General features: G+C 36.4%; 1 protein-coding gene across 1 annotated transcript in view; it reads left to right on the forward strand.

The window, feature by feature from the left end:
* Positions 1 to 3,601: 3,601 nt before the first annotated feature.
* Positions 3,602 to 17,492, forward strand: part of MYO16 (myosin XVI) — a gene marked incomplete at its 5' end in the record, with an annotated part of 141,922 nt that continues 128,031 nt past the window's right edge. The window contains 3 exons of the mRNA XM_009585881.1: positions 3,602 to 3,712; positions 5,892 to 5,957; positions 9,741 to 9,868. Of these exons, the coding sequence (XP_009584176.1) occupies positions 3,602 to 3,712; positions 5,892 to 5,957; positions 9,741 to 9,868 (305 nt within the window). The remainder of the gene's footprint in view (positions 3,713 to 5,891; positions 5,958 to 9,740; positions 9,869 to 17,492) is intronic.

Here is a 17,492-nt window from a genome sequence, read left to right on the forward strand (position 1 = left end):
GGTTAAACCACGACAGCGACTGATACCAGCATGGGTTGGTTCTTTGGTTCAGCTGTAGTAACTGTTGCTGGGGTTTGAGTAGCTACAGTGCCTGTCGCAAGGGTTGGAGTAGCTACAATGCCTGTCGCGGGGGTTTGAGTAGCTGCAGTGCCTGTTGCCGGGGGTGATTTCCAGAACGTATTTCTCTGTTGCCGGGGTTGATTTCCAGACGGTATTCCTGAATAGTTGTTTAACCCTAAACAAGACTTGAACCACATTCAGGAGACATAGGAATATGAACATGCTTGTTTGAACATCCCAAGGATATTCAAAATGCTCAAGAACTGTTGAGGAGGGCTTCATGAATATGATAGAAGAAAAAGGAGTTTCTGGAGGTATGAAAGGGAAGGTGAAGGAGTGGGAGAAAGTGTCCCCCCCCATCTCCCCCATAAATTGGTTCTCCAAGGAGAAAAGGTAAAGAGTGTAATTATTAGTAGTTTTCAAGAGGTGGCTTCCGAGGTTCAGAGATGACGGCAATGCTGAGTACAAATATCAGATTAAACTCACAACCAATAATTTTATCATATCATAAAACAGTGATAACCTTGACCCAGCTCTGAGTGCTGATAAACAGCACAACAGGGAACATATACTGCAAGGTATTACATAACACAACATCGAGAGCCAGTAAATCAACATTATGACCAGTGACTACTAAACCAATACAATGAATACTTATAACAAATTTACCTTAACATGCTTTGGTCAGATCTGTCATTATCTCAACCCTTTGAGCCCCGCATTGGGCACCAAAAAGGAGTGTTGTGGTTTAACCCAGCAGGCAGCCAAACACCACACAGCCGCTCGCTTGCTCCCCCCGCCCCAGAGGGATGGGGGAGAGAACCAAAAAAAAGTAAAATTCATGGACTGAGATAAAGACAATTTAACAGAACAGAAAAGGAAGGGAAAATAATAATAATAATGATGATGAAGACAGAATATACAAAATAAGTGATGCACAATGCAATTGCTTACCACCCGCTGACTGATGCCCATCCAGTCCCTAAGCTGCGATCGCTGCTTCCGGGATCACCCCCCAAGTTTATATACTGAGTATGACGTCATATGGTATGGAATACCCCATTGGCCAGCTGGGTTAGCTGTCCTGGCTATGCTCCCTCCCAGCTTCTTGTGCACCTGGCAGAGCACGGGAAGCTGAAAAGTCCTTGACTATGTACGCACTACTTAGCAACAACTAAAACATCAGTGCCTTATCAACATTATTCTCATACTAAATCCAAAACACAAGTAGTTACAGCGCTTGAAGTACAGAAAAGAGTAGAAGCATGCCCTCCATAGATAAAAGATACTGCAAGGCTCTGGGACTCAGCAGAAGCTGGGACCTTGCAAACCCTGCTTACATATACCTTTCCTCTGTGAGAAGCTATGGATTCATACATGCTATGTAATACTTATCAGAATTACTTTTGCTCTATTTTGCAGTTTCTTTAGTGATTAAGCTTGTGTCTCATTATTCAGAACTGGACTTAAATGAAGACAAGGGCAGGTTGATTTGGGCAAGTGACTGAAAACCAAGTATAGTACTTGACAGTTTGTTTGCACTGTAAGCAACTGCATAATATTAGGATAACTAAACCTATAAAAAAGCTTGGAAGCTAGGAAAAAATGTTCATAGTGGCATGGAGTCAGTCAAACATGCAGTAAGTACAGATAAAAAGAGGTGCCTTGAGGTTTTTTTTTGTGCTGATGTGAGAGCAGTCACTTTTAGACAAACACCTTGAACCATGAGAATATTTAGTGTAAAATGAAGTGTGAGGTTGATATTCTACAATTTGCATTTGTATTTCTCTATTTGTAGACTAGAGAAGGTTTCAAGGCTTTGTAACTGCATTTGTACCATACCAGTATATGAGTATGAGTAAAGCTGGTGAGATATTTAAACAGAAAATATAACAAGACTTTGGTTTATGTCATAAGGGCTAGTGGTTCTGTGGTTGTGATGCCTGGTATGCATTGTTTGTTTCTTCTTGGTAAAATACAAGAGTAAGCAATGCCGTCTGTTTTATGACTATTTGTTGAATATTTTGATACTGGTATACAATACTCCTATTTTTAGAAGAAAAATTTTGATAGAGCCAAAGATCTATGATTAAGAGAAGATACAAAATCACATCTAATTCATCCTGCTTGTTTATGACTACAAACTTCCCTGTTTCCTCACGGTCGCCTAAAAAATCGCATGTGAATGAGTGTTTGTATGTATGTTTCAAGAATCTGGAAACATTGAGACAACGAGAGATTGTTAGTCTTATTTCATTAAGATGAAATTCTTCAGCCATATCACACCGTGCAGCTCTGACAAGTGTAGGAAGAGAACCCAGAGTGTCGTGGTTTTTGAACTAGACCTTGAACCTATGGAAACAATAGAAATTCAGTAGTTTGGGATCAGATCCCCAGTATTAAACATGGGTATCCATAGTCTTTGGGATTTTCTTCTTGCCAGAAGCACACTCCGTGTTCCCTCCAAAATCTCCCAGTCTGCTTGCTGCTTCTGTCACAGACTTCCTGCCACAAGCCACTGCCAGAGGCTGAGGATGCCGAGTTGTTCTCCAAGAAAGGGCCGTGTCTGCTTTTCTCCTGAGCCTTCATCTTAAGCAGAACAATAGAACAAAGAAGTTTCATCTTCGTTGTCCATGCTCAAAACAGACACCACGAGAGTATGTTAGTAAACTGCACGAAAAATTCAAATAATTCTACCATCGTTCACATGAGAATTTTCTGTTTCTAGGTATTCTGCTGAGATGCAAAAATGTTTTTCTTCAGGCTAACAAAAAAAAGGAATCAACCTACATTTTAAGTGTAGATCATAATTTATAAGCACATTGCTTAATGTATCAATGTTTATTTTGTCTTTAATCAAATTTCCCTTATCACTGACTCTTTTTTCTTCTGTCTTTTGGATTTTCTTTGGTTTCCTTAGCATTTACTTTACCTTGCAGAGCTTAAATTATTCCTCCTAAATCTCAAAAATGTTAAGCTCATTTCATTCACCACTTTTGGCTAAACTAGCTGCTTCTGAATCTCCTCTGGTCTCCTTGACAACGTGATTCCCACTTTTTATTAACTTCCTTCTATTCTGCAGGAAAAATTCTAATAGAAGTTTAAATCCTGTATGATGAAGAGTAGTGTGAGAGCTTTGTTAAATATTGTGCAATAAATAGTTTACAAGTGCACTAACTTTTATAGTCTTGATTTCTTCTGCCATAAACATTTAATGAAGAGAGAACGAGAATTGCATTTGAGCTGGGAATCTTTATGTGTTCAGGGATAGCAAATGGTGCTCCAGTAGGGGTCTATGTTCTTAAGAGCCCATCAGACTCATGCAGTTATACACCTTAACATTGATAATAATTTTTGATGTTCTTTTCTTGCTTAAGATTAATGATGTGTAATTGTTTGGGAGGAGTGACAACTTTGCAGTTTCCTAATGCATTTTTTTCCAAAAATTCTAGTGATCTAGATTTATACTTTAGGTTAGAACATTACGGTACAGAATGATTGGTTGTGAAGTTACTTTATTTCTCTAATTTGTGTTTTCTAGATCAAGCTAATGCCTCCAGCTCCAAATGATGACCTGGCTTCTCTGAGTGAGCTAACAGACAGCAGCCTGCTTTATGAGATTCAGAAGCGTTTCAATAATAATCAGATATATGTGAGTTGCTCCTCACCTATCAACAGTAAGCTTTCAAAAAAGAGCAAATGAGAGAATAAGAAAAAAAGGACTACTATCATAAGTACTGGACAGCAATCTGCCCCAGACTCATGACTAATACTTAAATGGATCAGGACATATGTGTGCAATTTCTCAAGTTTATATAGGAAAAGCAGAAATAAAAAATGGAGTAACACTTCAGATAGGTTTGGATAAAATTTATGTGTGTTCATTTCACAGAGCAAGTGTATTGGTAAAAATTGATAGGCACATGTAATCTTCCCTCTCAAACTGCCAAAAGATCCTTCCATCTTTAACATTATGTTAACTTAATTTTAATAGAGCACATGATTACTGGAAATGTAAAAGAAATTTAGATTTAAAAAACTTAGAATTCAGCATGGGACATTTAATTACTCATTATCTCTTCATATGTTACAGAAATATTTCTCTATATTGTAATGTTAATCATTTAGATACCAAATGAAATAATTATAGCAAGGTTTTTGTAAAGCAGGTTTTCCTGGGTTTGCCATATTAAACTCGGGAGGCATCCGGTTAGGTGTAGATTACTTCTGGAGAAAAATCTGCACTTGAAAATTTTGGTATCCCTGTTCATATCTTATTCATAACTTATTTCTAACTTACTGAACAGCTGAGTGGCATGTTAATGTGAAACATGCAAATTGTTTTTAAATGTATAAGTTGATTGCACTGTTTAGACTAAGGAATATAGGGAATTGGCATGTTGCCATGAATAACTTTGAAATTTTGGGAACTTCAATTCTAGCTGTTATGGCATTCAATGATAATAAAAAATTCTGGTTTTAGACTCATGGATCAAATCCTATTATAAGTATTTCTTTTGCTTTATCTCACTTTCAAAGGTGCCAAACACAGATAACTTTAACTGAATTCAGGAAGATCCACAAATACTTGGTATTTATACAAAGGAAGTCCTCTTTTATTTTAAAATACTGAAGATTTTACCTAAGAGAATCTCATACTCTGCTCTGGCATTCTCTTTAGCTTAATGGAAATTTATAGGTAGTGATCATTAATATTCTGCTCAACAGCAGCTATTGTGCTTTGGCAGAGTGTCAGCATCAATGCTGAAAACCTTGCATCTTTGGGTGATTTAGTTCTCAGACTTAGAAGGAAAAGTCCGTGGACTCCAATTCCAAACCAGAATCCTCCTTAGCACTGAACATGTCCTGTGTCATGATTCAGCAAGCTTAATAAAGTTCCGTTCTGCAGGAAAACCCAACAGTGATGTTGGGGTGGGAGAGAGAGAGGAAATGAATTATTGCATTTCACAAGAAAAATAGTACATTTCTTATGAAAGGCAATATCTTCTGCCTTCCCAACTCAAAATACTTCATTCTGAAAAAGGCAGCATGACTGGGACTGTTCACATGATGGTTTGCTGTCTGACCTCTTCAGAGACAGAGGTCTGGCATTTTTGCATTCTAAGAGCATGATATGGCAGCAGCTACTTATGTGGAGTGAGAAGTATAGCAGCAAGGGGGACCTACGGTCTTATACTTAAGTACATCTTTCACATATGAGTGTTAAAATATAAAATAATAAAATCTTGGCACCTTTGCAATCAGTGGATGGTTTGCTATTTTTAATATAGCAAGGATTTTTTTTCTATATGCATGAACATATGTTCATATACACATACACATGTATAAATACTTATATATGTATCACTTGCTTTGTCTTATCCCACAAGCAACATATTTTAATGTATCAATTCTGAGTAATCAATACAGCATTTCTAAATTCTGTCATCTATCCCATAAAAAATTGCTTGAGGAGCTTGTTTATGTGGTAGGTATGTCACATTTTTGTAGTTTAACAAATAGTAATTGCAAATTAACTTTCAAATAATCTACCAATAATATATGCAGTGCAATTCTTTTATGCATAATTTTCCATTATGAAAAACTCAATTTTATTACAAAAAGAATAATTAATGCTATCTGAATCGTAAATTTAGATCTCAATTTAAAGTTATGAAGTTAAAAGCTCTGAATTCACGGATTATGTTTAATATGTTGATAGCTAGATGTAAGAGGCTTTGCCAAAAGTCCTTTCTGGAAGAAAACCACTAGCCTCCTTAAAGATTTAATTTATTACTTAATAAAGCAATTATATTTTCTTCTTTCTTCAGACCTACATTGGTGATATACTGTTGCTTGTTAACCCATTTAAAGAACTTCCTATTTATTCTACCATGGTAAGCATTCTCTCTTTAAAATGCTACAGTGTGGATCTTTTTCAGTGGATTCATATAGTTCATTTGGCAGGCCAAACCCCTAAGATTAATTAACATACATGCCCTTTTCTATGTTGGGAGCATCTTAGTTTTAAAATTTTAGCAAAAGTTTTTTAATTTCTTCCAAGACACCACTATTTTTTCTCTGCCTTATTTGTGAAACAGCCATCTTGCTAATGTTTTGTATGAGCAGTAGCACTTTTGATTGTTTAAAAATAGTTCCTGATGTACAACATGACCTTGGTGGTTTCTGCACTGCCAATCTTGCAAAAACAGATGCATGCAGTGGTTGTTTGAGTTCACACACCCTTGCCCAAAACACGATTACAGAGATAACAACCTTGAATGGTGCAGAAAGGCTCAAAATGGCTGTCTGTGCTCAACACCAGGCCACTCAGTTCAGACACCGTATAGGCAATGAGTATGAAGTGCTCGGTGTGAGCTTAGCACTACACTGGGACAGTCGTACGGAGGTGGCTTGTGTTGGGCACAGGCAGTATATGAGCAAAGAGAACTTGAGTCCATGTGTGCACTGTCATACACAGGAGGCCACTTAAGAAGTTCTTCAGATGTTTCTCTCTTGAATAGTAGTACCCTTATCTTTCTAATCTTTCACTTATGAGGCAGACTAGTTATTTACAAGGGGGTTGTCATTTGAGTACCTGGATATTGATACTAACGTAAGTGGACTTTGTAAATCAGTGGGAGTAACATAAATTCAAATGATTTGATCTCTGCTTCATCCTCACTCAGCCATTTTAGAGACAGAGTGGTAATCAACATAACTGTTGATTTCTTTCCTCCCCTCCCTGTTATTTTCTCGTTGTTGCACTGAGATCACATTACTGTCCAGAGATGAGGCTCGCTGTTGTGTTAGGGAGTGTTCAAATATGCTTATTTAGCTTCCAAGAATTATAAAGCGTTCAAAATTTGGTAAGCAAACTAGTCTGTGGCTGTTTGCTTATGTCATGTGGCTTTGTGTGTATCATAGTAAATTTGAGAGAAAGAAATGCTGTGACATTCAATGGCAGTAGCAGCGGATTCCAAGTTGGGAGTCTAAATTTAGTTTCTAGAAATGGAAATCATCCATCACCCCAAAGGTTTTAGATGATGTTATTTTTTCCTGTCACTGTATATTTTACCGTAGATACATGATTTTATGCACCGAGAGAGAACTGTAAAGAAAAAGAATTTAGGTGGTAGGCTTATGTATTAAAATGTTTCCTGAATGTTTGCTGCATCTTCTCTTGACCTCTCTGTGACAGATCTATTTTAGCAAGTTTAGCATGAGCCATTTTTTATCCTTTAATTGTTTGGGTCACCTTGGATATCATTGCTTTTAGTCCATCATTATTATCTGCATGGTATTGTGCATTAGGCAGGTATTTCCCAGATGATCAAAAAAACATGGTTGTAAATTAGCTTGTTTTCTCTGTTTTTGAAATGCTTAAATATGCTGCAGCAACTTAGCTGGTATTATCTTGAAGTCTAAGTGTTAGATGGTCTGTATATTAAAGTAATAAAGACTGATGATGTCCATTCCTCAGTAGACACTGACGCGCTATATGATGTGGCTCATTAGTTAGCATTTTTGTTTCAGGTATGTGGTTTGTTAGCTGTCAAAAAAGAATGCAAAGATATATTGGGCATGATACTATTTTTAAAACCAGAATGAAGCAATGAAAAGATTATCATATACATTTTTCAATAACAGCAACACTTTAGGTTTTCTTTTCTTTTTCTAAAAACACTTTTCATAACTTCTCAACTTCTCTTATTTTGTTATCCCACACTGACCTCCCACACTTAGTTCCAATAGAATACTACTAAAATAAATCTTTTTATAAGCAATTATTCAGTCTGAGATGACATAAAGAATCATACATTAATGGACGCTGATATACATTGCTTCGTATGCAATTCAATGTGATTGCTAGATGATAATATTAATGCATTTTTACACGGAACTGGAGCTGTTTAGCCTGGAGAAGAGGAGGCTGAGGGGAGACCTCATCGTGCTCTACAACTATCTGAAAGGAGGTTGTAGCGAGGTGGGGGTTGGTCTCTTCTCCCAAGTAACCAGCGATAGGACGAGAGGAAATGGCCTCAAGTTGCACCAAGGGAGGTTTAGACTGGACATTAGGATACTGAAAGAGTGGTCAGGCCTTGGAACAGGCTGCCCAGGGAAGTGGTTGAGTCACCATCCCTGGAGGTATTTAAAAGACGTGTAGATGAGGCGCTTAGGGACATGGTTTAGTGGGCATGGTGGTGTTGGGTTGACGGTTGGACTTGATGATCTTAGAGGTCTTTTCCAAGCTTAATGATTCTATGATTCTATGATTCTATGAACTCTATACATTATAGTAGCACTATACTAGTGGGAACATGCAGACGCCACTTCAAAAGTATGATGTTTGTAGAAGCAGTTTGTGCTATGGTCATCCTGCTTTGTTACATTTGTGCAGAATTTGTGTCCGATTAGGGCAAATATATTCTTGAAGTTCATGTGTTGGAAAAATATGTAAACTTGCAAAGCACTTGCAACATTATGCAGTAAGTATGTGAAGGTTTTGCTTTCTGCTTTATGACATACTGAAACGATTCCTTGAGAATCAGTGTGGATTTAATCTTGTTTGGTTTGGTAGCTCGAAAGGCCTGACTGAGAATAGGTCCGTATTCATTCGGCCACAGCGTTGTAGATGCCCCAAGATTCAATAGTCTAGTATCTAAATAAGACAGGCATGGGACAGGAAGGGGTGATAAGCGCCTAATTAGTTTGGAGAAAGGAGCAAATACAAAATGGCACTGTGGTGGAAAGGTTGTTAGAGAGAACAGTTGGAGAAAACAGGACGTGATGGAAAGGAAGGGATTTGGTTGTTTAAGTGATAGCATCCAGTATTATTCTAGATGCTTCTTATGTTCCAATTGTCCCCCAGCTGCCATGGGTTTCTGCAGAGCCTGTGTTAAATTTCTAAACCCATGAGAAGGTCTGATAAAAGCTATATAAAAAGGTTGGTAAAATTATTTATTTAAGGATATTTGTAAAATGGTATCATGTTTCTGCTCACAATCTTATCTAAATCACATTCTGTATTTTCTTTATTATATTTATTTATTCTGAAAGAACAGAATTGTAGATATTAGCAGACTATCTAATTTTTCTAAAATCTGCTTGATATTAGCTGAAAGAACATCAGGATATACTCAGAAAAAATTGAGGTTTCAGTGGCAGATAATTGATTCTACTCATACTTAAGCTTTAAGGATAGTGCATGTTGCCAGCTATGTGTATCACAGAAGTTATTCTGTATTGCAGAGAGTATTTGTGGGAGACTGCTCTGTCATGCAATAAATGAATCAGTTTATAACTTAAGCCTTTGATTTCAATTTTAACTTTTCATGGGATGATAATATTTCATTTTTTAAGATTTTTCAGTCAAGACATTGAAGAACTATAAACAGGAGGTATAAAAAAGTAACTTACTAGGTTTTGTTTCACTCAGTGCACGAACCAGTATTGTTGAGTCCTCTAGTTATGTTTAATTTTGTATCTTAATTAGATCTTCTATGCTTACAGCTCTGTTTTCAGAGTATCTTCATAGATACTGTAATGGTACCACATATATACACACAGAGATTCTGTTCATAACGCTTAGAGAGCTTTACAAAAGAGCCAGGATTAAGGGGGTGAAACATAATTAGTTTGAAATGTATTGATCATGTTAATTTTCTACAATTTTTCAGGTCACCCAGCTTTATTTAAGTAACTCTGGAAAATTGTGTTCCTCACTTCCCCCACATATATTTTCCTGTGCTGAAAGAGCTTACCACATGCTATTCCAGGAGCAGCGTCCCCAGTGCTTTATCCTCAGGTGAAAATTTATCTTTCTATTAACTAATTTGTAACTCCTGCCTTTCAGCTGTTTCCCTCAGGACTCAACAGTTGAGATTTCTATTTTATTTTTTCCTCCAACTTATTTCTTTCTGTGTACTGATCTCTGTATCATGTGTTAGAGCAAAATAGAACTGAAAAAGGTTTAATTGCATCTCAAGTTCATAAATTCTCTTGGGGAATTGCCACTCCATCTAGCTGCATCTAATTAGGAACAAAGAGTTAATGGTAAAGAATTCAAAACTGCTGTGTGGGTTTGCTAATATTACATGGATCAGGATTAGAAATAGAGTCTAATGACAATAGAGTCTAATGACAATAGAGTCTAATGACAATAAAAATGGGAAGTCCTTGACTAAATTATAAACCTCTCAGTTGAGGCACCTGTATTGGAGCTTCCACTCTGCCTCACATGTTTGTGTGGCCATGAGCTTGTTATTTAGCTCTCCAACTTCAAAATGGACTTTAACCAGTTCCTTTATTCACTGTGTTGTTGCAGTGATAAATAACTTTAAGATTGTGAATAAATGTATTAGAAATCTCCAGTGAAACAGAGTTTCATCCAAATATGCTAGTTTTATAATGGTGAAACTTTGAATTCACTTGGAACTTTTGATCCCCAAATCTGTTAATCCCTTTTCTTCCTTCATCCCAGCTGAAAGCAATGAGTCTGGTGAATTTGATGTAGTTGCTCAAAGAAATTTGTTGCTCAATCTTGTCACTTTTACAATTACTGTTGGCTGAAATATTGGTAAGGGTTTGCAGAACTTCATGGGAGACAGAGGGGAGAAAAAAAAAGTTTGATTTTGATTTGAACCAGGAATAAAAGCTGATCCATTTGATAAATCTTGTAATTGCTCTTGAACTACCTCTAATTACAAGGAAATTGAATACTATGAAATGTGTAGGATATGATACTCAAAAGTAGCTAATAACACTGTTTTAGAGTTACAAGAGTTAAAATGAACACATAAATACAATCATATGTATCCATTTTTATTGCATTCTGTTTGTGTGGATACAGACTCCTGTGAGTATTTGAAGTTCTTTATATTAGGTCCTCAAATACATCTGAATGTTGTAATTAAATGTTTCTTTTAAAAGCATAGTTTATGAAGAAACATAATTTATAAGTTTCTAAATTATAAATGTATACATTAATTATGTGTGGAACTGATTGTTGATTGGTTGAAGCAAATGGTAACCTTTTTATAACCTAATCAGAATGGAATAGTTACTTATTTATCCAGTGAGCAGTGACATTTAAGCAGAGGTACAAGCAATATTAGGAAATCATTACTGTATTGTCTTTTTGTAAATATTAACTCTTGTTTAGGTATAATAATTTTGATAAAAATAAGAAATATCCTAAGGCACTGTTTTCAGCATTTTCTTCAAGGTAGGAATTTGGGACGCTGCTAATTGATTAATATCTTTGTGAAGTTGCCTATAAGTGTAGACAGAGAAGAAGCAGAAAATAATATTTGTTCACACTTCAAGAAAAAGGCTAACTGCCAGGTTAAGTATTGTGTAGTAGTACACAAAGAATATTGTACTTAATAATAAATGGCTTTGATATCAAGGAATAGTTGCTACTGATAATTTTATATCAGGATGTCAAGGCATGTGTTAAGCCCTACTGTCTTGATCCCTGCCCAGCCCACCGTGGCTTATAAATCAGTGACCTGATGGAGAATGTGACAAGAGGGTGCTCTGTTGATGGCATCAGCACTTGGCAAGACATTTGCATATCACATCAAGGCAACCTATAGATATGCCATCCTAAAGTATCCTTTATGTGGATAATTAGTTAGATCTAAAGGTCACTTGTGAAAATGGAAGCTGAAAGGAAAGCATCTGGTAATTTTGAATAGGAGATAAGTATAGCTGCAACTTAAAAGAAACAGCTAGAAACAGTTCTTTGTAAATAACTTTCTTCTGCTAGCACTAAATGAGAAAACAGAAGGGAATTGAGATCTTTTAGAAGTTCATAAAGAGGTGTTAAAAACGGGATATTCTCATTATATTAGTCCATTAGTAGAATCTAAATAATGGATGTCTGGAAAGTAAAGGTGGTATAGGAAAATCCCATTGGTTTTCTGACAATAATCATAATAATCTGAAAAATATCCTTGACGTAACTCAAGTTATTCGTCTACCCCTTTGCTGTCACCTGATCATGTGTGTGTGCATGAACTTGTGTGTGTGCTCAAAATGGATTTCTGCTTTCTTGCTGTTTCAATTGTAAAACAACATTAGCTATCAGCAAGAGAAGGTTCTTCCACCACTGTGAGGGATGATTCATTGGTTACATCTATGCTAATAAACAGCATGGAGCAAGACTTACTTTCTGGCCCTGAGGGCATGTGGTATAGCATACAGTCAGTTTTTCTTTGATTTTTCACTTGCAGAGGGGTTTGTAGAGAAATTTTCAAGTTCTCAGTTTCATTTCCTATCAGAACCAAATAACTGCAATTCTGCAGTTCTGAAATACTCCAGCCTTTTGTTGTTTACTTTGTTTTCTCCAACCTCTCTTATCAAGCATACTATTCATTCCTGAATAAGTAATTCTGTACATGTTTGGCCTGTGGTCTGTAACTTTAAAATATCTCCAGTTATAAAGCTGAGTTGGGGATACAATTCTGTGCATGCATGTATAGTGTGATGAGTGCGCCTAGTACAAATTTTAAAAGTAAAAAAATACGCTTCCCTCTAATGTGGAATCACAGGCTGAATGAAGGTGGGGGAGCTCAGAGAAGCTCTCCGTAGCTAGAAAGGCCATTTCATATAAGTGTTCAGAATGAAGGAGACAGTAGATGAACAAGTGAAAAGGACTCAGATCCATGAGAACATTACGCTGGAATAAACTGGCTGGGAGTGCTTCTGCCCTTCTACCTCTGGCTGCTCGATTCCGGATTTTTACACCATCCTTTATGTCAACGAAAACATTCAGGTGGTGGCATGGTGAGCTGGGCTGGAGAAACACTCTCAGGTCAAAATTACACCTGGGAAGGTGGTGTTGATGTTGAGGAGCTATTTTAACCCAAATCCGTTCCAAAGCCAAATTGCCCTAGAAGTTAAATGAGTTGCCAGAACAGGACTGGCAGGGCCCACTGGTTTTGGTAGTGGTTTTGGCTTAGACTAAATAGTTCCTAGAATCCTTGTACCATGTTTACTGCTGCTGTATTATTGGAATGGTTGGCCTGAGACACTGTCCAAGTCAGAGCTCTTACAACGAGGAGTATCGGTGTGCCACATGGGAAAATAGCCAAACCAAATCAGAAGGGTGCTGGTTTTGTATGTTTTTATTAGTAGTAAATCCAGTGAAGTAGATTATCCCTGTGGGTATGCACTAATATCAAGACAAAATTCTCTTGATATCTGCAAGATACACCATTTTGGCATACGAGCACTCGGAATTGCACACCAAGAGTACACTTTTGCCTTCTATTGTCATCAGTAGCAAGTGAATCATCATGCATTCATAGAATAAAAACTCGTAAATATATATTTATTTTTAGGTCTACTTTACTTTTACTTATAATAAGACTTTATAGTATAAGTAATTTATTAGTATAATTTATAAACGTAATTATGCTTTAGTTTTATTGTAAAGATTTTACCATGAGAAGAGGCTACTGTTTTGATGTGCATGTTGTGATATGATATGGAGGAGTGAGAATTAGTACCATATCAGTATTTTACTTTTCATGTGCACTGCTCAAAATATGTCTAGCTTAATTATTAACTGCCAGAGAAGAACCAAGTGATGGCAGTGTGTATAACTCTTGTCTGAATTTTTCCTGAAAAGTTTGTTATTTTAAAAAACAGTAGTTTCTTTATAGAAGTCTTTTATTGTATTTTCAGTACATCAAGCTACCCACAATCTTTTCAAAAGGACTGGGAAGACTATCAGAAAATGTACCCTTATTCAGTTAATCCTGTCATCTTTATCAAGCTTCATAGCTTGTTTATTTTGTGGGGATAAAGTTTATTTTCTGCTAGCAATGTTTTTCACTTCTTTTTTTTTTTCTGCCAAAGAGTAATTACAAAAAGATACTTCCCATGAGTTTAGTGGCCATTACTAATGATTCATGAATTACTCTTTTATTGGACACATACTGGTGCTAATGAATTCTGCATGCAGCGTAACCCTTAATGATACTGTTTTTCTTAGTCTAGTCATTTTTGCCTCCCACATTTTCCCAAGAGATGATAATGAAAAGAGATGAAGGCACCTGAAGTTGTCTGAGTTGGAACTTAGCTGCCTAAGTCCAAAGCTATGGTCTTGAAACCCTTGCTAAACTACCAGACTCTACTTTCTGACCTTAAAGTGCTACTTCAATTTTCAGTCCATTTGTGTGTTCAGGAGAGGTTCATAGTTTCTGGCAGGGCAGAGTCTTACAGCACTATTTATTTCATGCTTAAGCTTGACTGGGATCCAGGAATTTTACATTTCTTTACCAAAGTCCCTTACAACAAGCTTTCTCAAAGCATTGCTAATTCACATCACTGAGATCAGAGTCTTTATAAATCAGACATTCATCCATGAGCAGTTGTGCTTATTGTATATGATGCTGCTCATAGCTATTGTCCTGTTCTCTCTCTCTCATATAAATTCCATCTGTTTTTTATTTATTTGTTTTTACTAGTTTTCTTTCTTTAGCTGCTTGTCTCTAGTGATATATTTTCATGGCCAGACCGTTTCTATATAGTACCCTTAGCTAGATATGGTTGGAGTCTCCTGACTCCACACAAATATTTGTGATAATGTTAGCAATTAAATATATGGAAGCAGAGACTCCACCCTTTTCTTTGGGAATAAACAACAGAGATTTGGCAGTGAGTGCTCCTGTGATCACAGGGAAAGGGTTTGTAGCTGCAGATCTACTGTGGCTTCCCCCTGAGCACAAAAATCAAGCTAACAAAAAGTCAGCACTTCTGTCATGAGTATGGCTGTTCTCAGAGTGCTAAGCTACCTGCTATTTGCAGAAACAGCATGGGCTTGCGGCAGATAAAGAAAAATTCTCCCTTTTGTAGTGTCATCACCTAATATTTACCTTTTCTGTTTTCTGTGCCTAAAAACACTGTAGGTATGGAAGTGTTTCCATCTTTTTGTGGCATACAGAACTCGGTGTCTATCACATCACCTTAAGACTGCTTAATAGAAGGCAAGCTTTAAGACCAAGACCAAGTCAAAGAAAAGTTCCAACAAGTGGTTAAAATATAAGGAAAAAAACCAAAATGGAAATCAACAAAATAATCTATCAAATGTGACATGTTCTTCCCCAGCAGCAAGATTTTTTTGTAAGGTGTTGTTCACACGGTAAACACATTTAGCAAATCTTGAATTTTCCTATTGGGGCTGCTTTGGAGAGTTGCCCCAAAAACTGAAGACACCAATTCACAAACAGCAAATATCCATCTCCAAGGTATTTCCTTACAGATCTGGAAGAATCCTGGAGTTAATTTAGGACCAGACCAGTCCTTTGCAAGGAAAATGAAGTGTTAAAAGTATCTTTTTCAAGTTTATTCTTTAATCTAAGGAAATCCATTGTTTTGCAACTTAAATTAGAAGGTATAGAGTGTTAAGGAATTTACTGCTCAGTTTAGTGGTAGAATTCCTCTGTCTCCTCTTACGTGATTCAGTGAAAATGGGAATCTAGCATTGCCAAACTTGCTTCGCAGTACGAGTTTGATTTTTGTCTCTTGTTGGTTGGACCTCTTTGACACATCAACTCTCTGCTTTGTCTGCTCCCTTTGCTTCACACAGGTTGACTGGCTCTCCCCAAGCAGTAAAGCAGACAATGTAAAAAAAAAAATCCTTTTTTAGTTTTGTAAAATGAATTACCCATTACATAAAATATTATGCATAAATATCAATGGCAAAATATTCCAATAACTGTAGAACTGCAAGTAGATTGTTTGCTTTGCAGAGGCTGTATATGCTGTATGAATGTACAGAAGATAGAACAGGCAGTGGAACACTGAAGCATCTTCTGCAATGACAAAGGAGCAGACATAATGTGTTAGGTTAACTACCCAAAGCTCCACTCATACTTCTGTCATTGCTACATTCTTTATAAATTGCATGTAACTAGGAATATTTCTTGTAAAAATGCTTATTAATCCCTAATTTATAAATTAAACAAGTTTATCATTTTCTGGTTTGACCTCTGCCTTACGTTAAAAACATTACACTTGCGGAACACAGATTTGACAGATTTGAGACAGGGTTCTTAGTGTAACATTATTACGTATTGCCAGTGGAAGGGGACCCTCTGCAACCCCAGAGGCAACACATACACCATCATGTTTTAAAGAAGTTTTAGAATTGCACTTTAGACTCTTACAATTCCAGAAATGTTAAAGCACTTTATTTTGCAGAACATTCATAATGTCCCATTTAAACTGTGTGAAGCTGTGTTTTCATCTTCAAATTTAATGGAAAGTTTACTACTATTTCATTTTAATGTTGCCTGTTTCAGGTTTTTTTGCGACTTTTGTCTTTTTCTGCTGCTATCTATTCCCCTAAACATCATATTAAGTCTTTGCTACTGAATTGGTTAAAAAAGGGAAAAAAAATCCATTTAAAGCTCTCAGGATGATCCGGATCAGCCTTTCCATCTTTTTTTTCAGTCACTTCACATCTAATCAAGTGTTCACTCGCTGAAATTGAGTGTTTTACAACAGGAAAGCATTTGGCCAAATTATTGAAGAGCTTACTTCCAGTAATTCACAATTACTTTTAGTTCATAGCAAGCCACCATCACTCACGTATGCTTAACACTAAGAGCTGACTTTGTATGAAATTTGTATGAAAGTTACAGAATAAAATAACATTGTGTTATGCTCTTAAATAGCCAATAGGTGGACTTTTCATAATTAACTTCCTTCTGACTGCATTTTGCTCCTGCTGTTCAGGATATGAAAATGCATTATGCACTGAGAAGATAAGTGAGGAGCTGTCTAGGAAGCCTAAATTTAGTTTATAGGCTTGTTAAAAGCTAAGGATCCTTAGTCAATCAAGCCAATGGTTTATGGGATGCTGATGGCTAATTTGGTGAATCAAAAAACCATAATGAATATATGAAATGAAATGTTATAATTTTGTGTGTGTTAGCAGCCAAGAATGTCAATATCCAATGGTTTTATTGTGATATAAATCACATTTTTAAGCCAAATAATCTGGAAGGAAGACAAATCCTTGTCTTTTAAATCGGAGTGCCTTGAAAGCTTTTTATTTCCTCAGTTTAGTGTCACCACAGGCATTCTGTTCAAATTAATAATCTTTAATTTTTACGTTATAATTCAGTGTATTATAAGTGCAATGGGCTACTGCAGTACAGTTATAGACTTGGACATTCTATTTATAATAAAAAATTGTTTAGAAATACACTTTCCAGTTTAGTTTACTTTAGAAATATAATTTCCAACTAACATGCAGGGTTGTTCAGTTACAGATATAAGTAGTGATGATACAAAACACATTATTTTATATTTAGCAGTCTTGCTTGCACATATTTATTTCAAATCTAGAAACCTCAGTCATGGAGCAAGACCCAGTGTCTTGTTTACATACTCTGCAAACTGAGAAGAAAGAA

This window comes from Fulmarus glacialis, unplaced genomic scaffold (genome assembly GCF_000690835.1).
Source record: "Fulmarus glacialis isolate BGI_N327 unplaced genomic scaffold, ASM69083v1 scaffold5389, whole genome shotgun sequence".
NCBI classification, from domain to species: Eukaryota; Metazoa; Chordata; class Aves; order Procellariiformes; family Procellariidae; genus Fulmarus; species Fulmarus glacialis.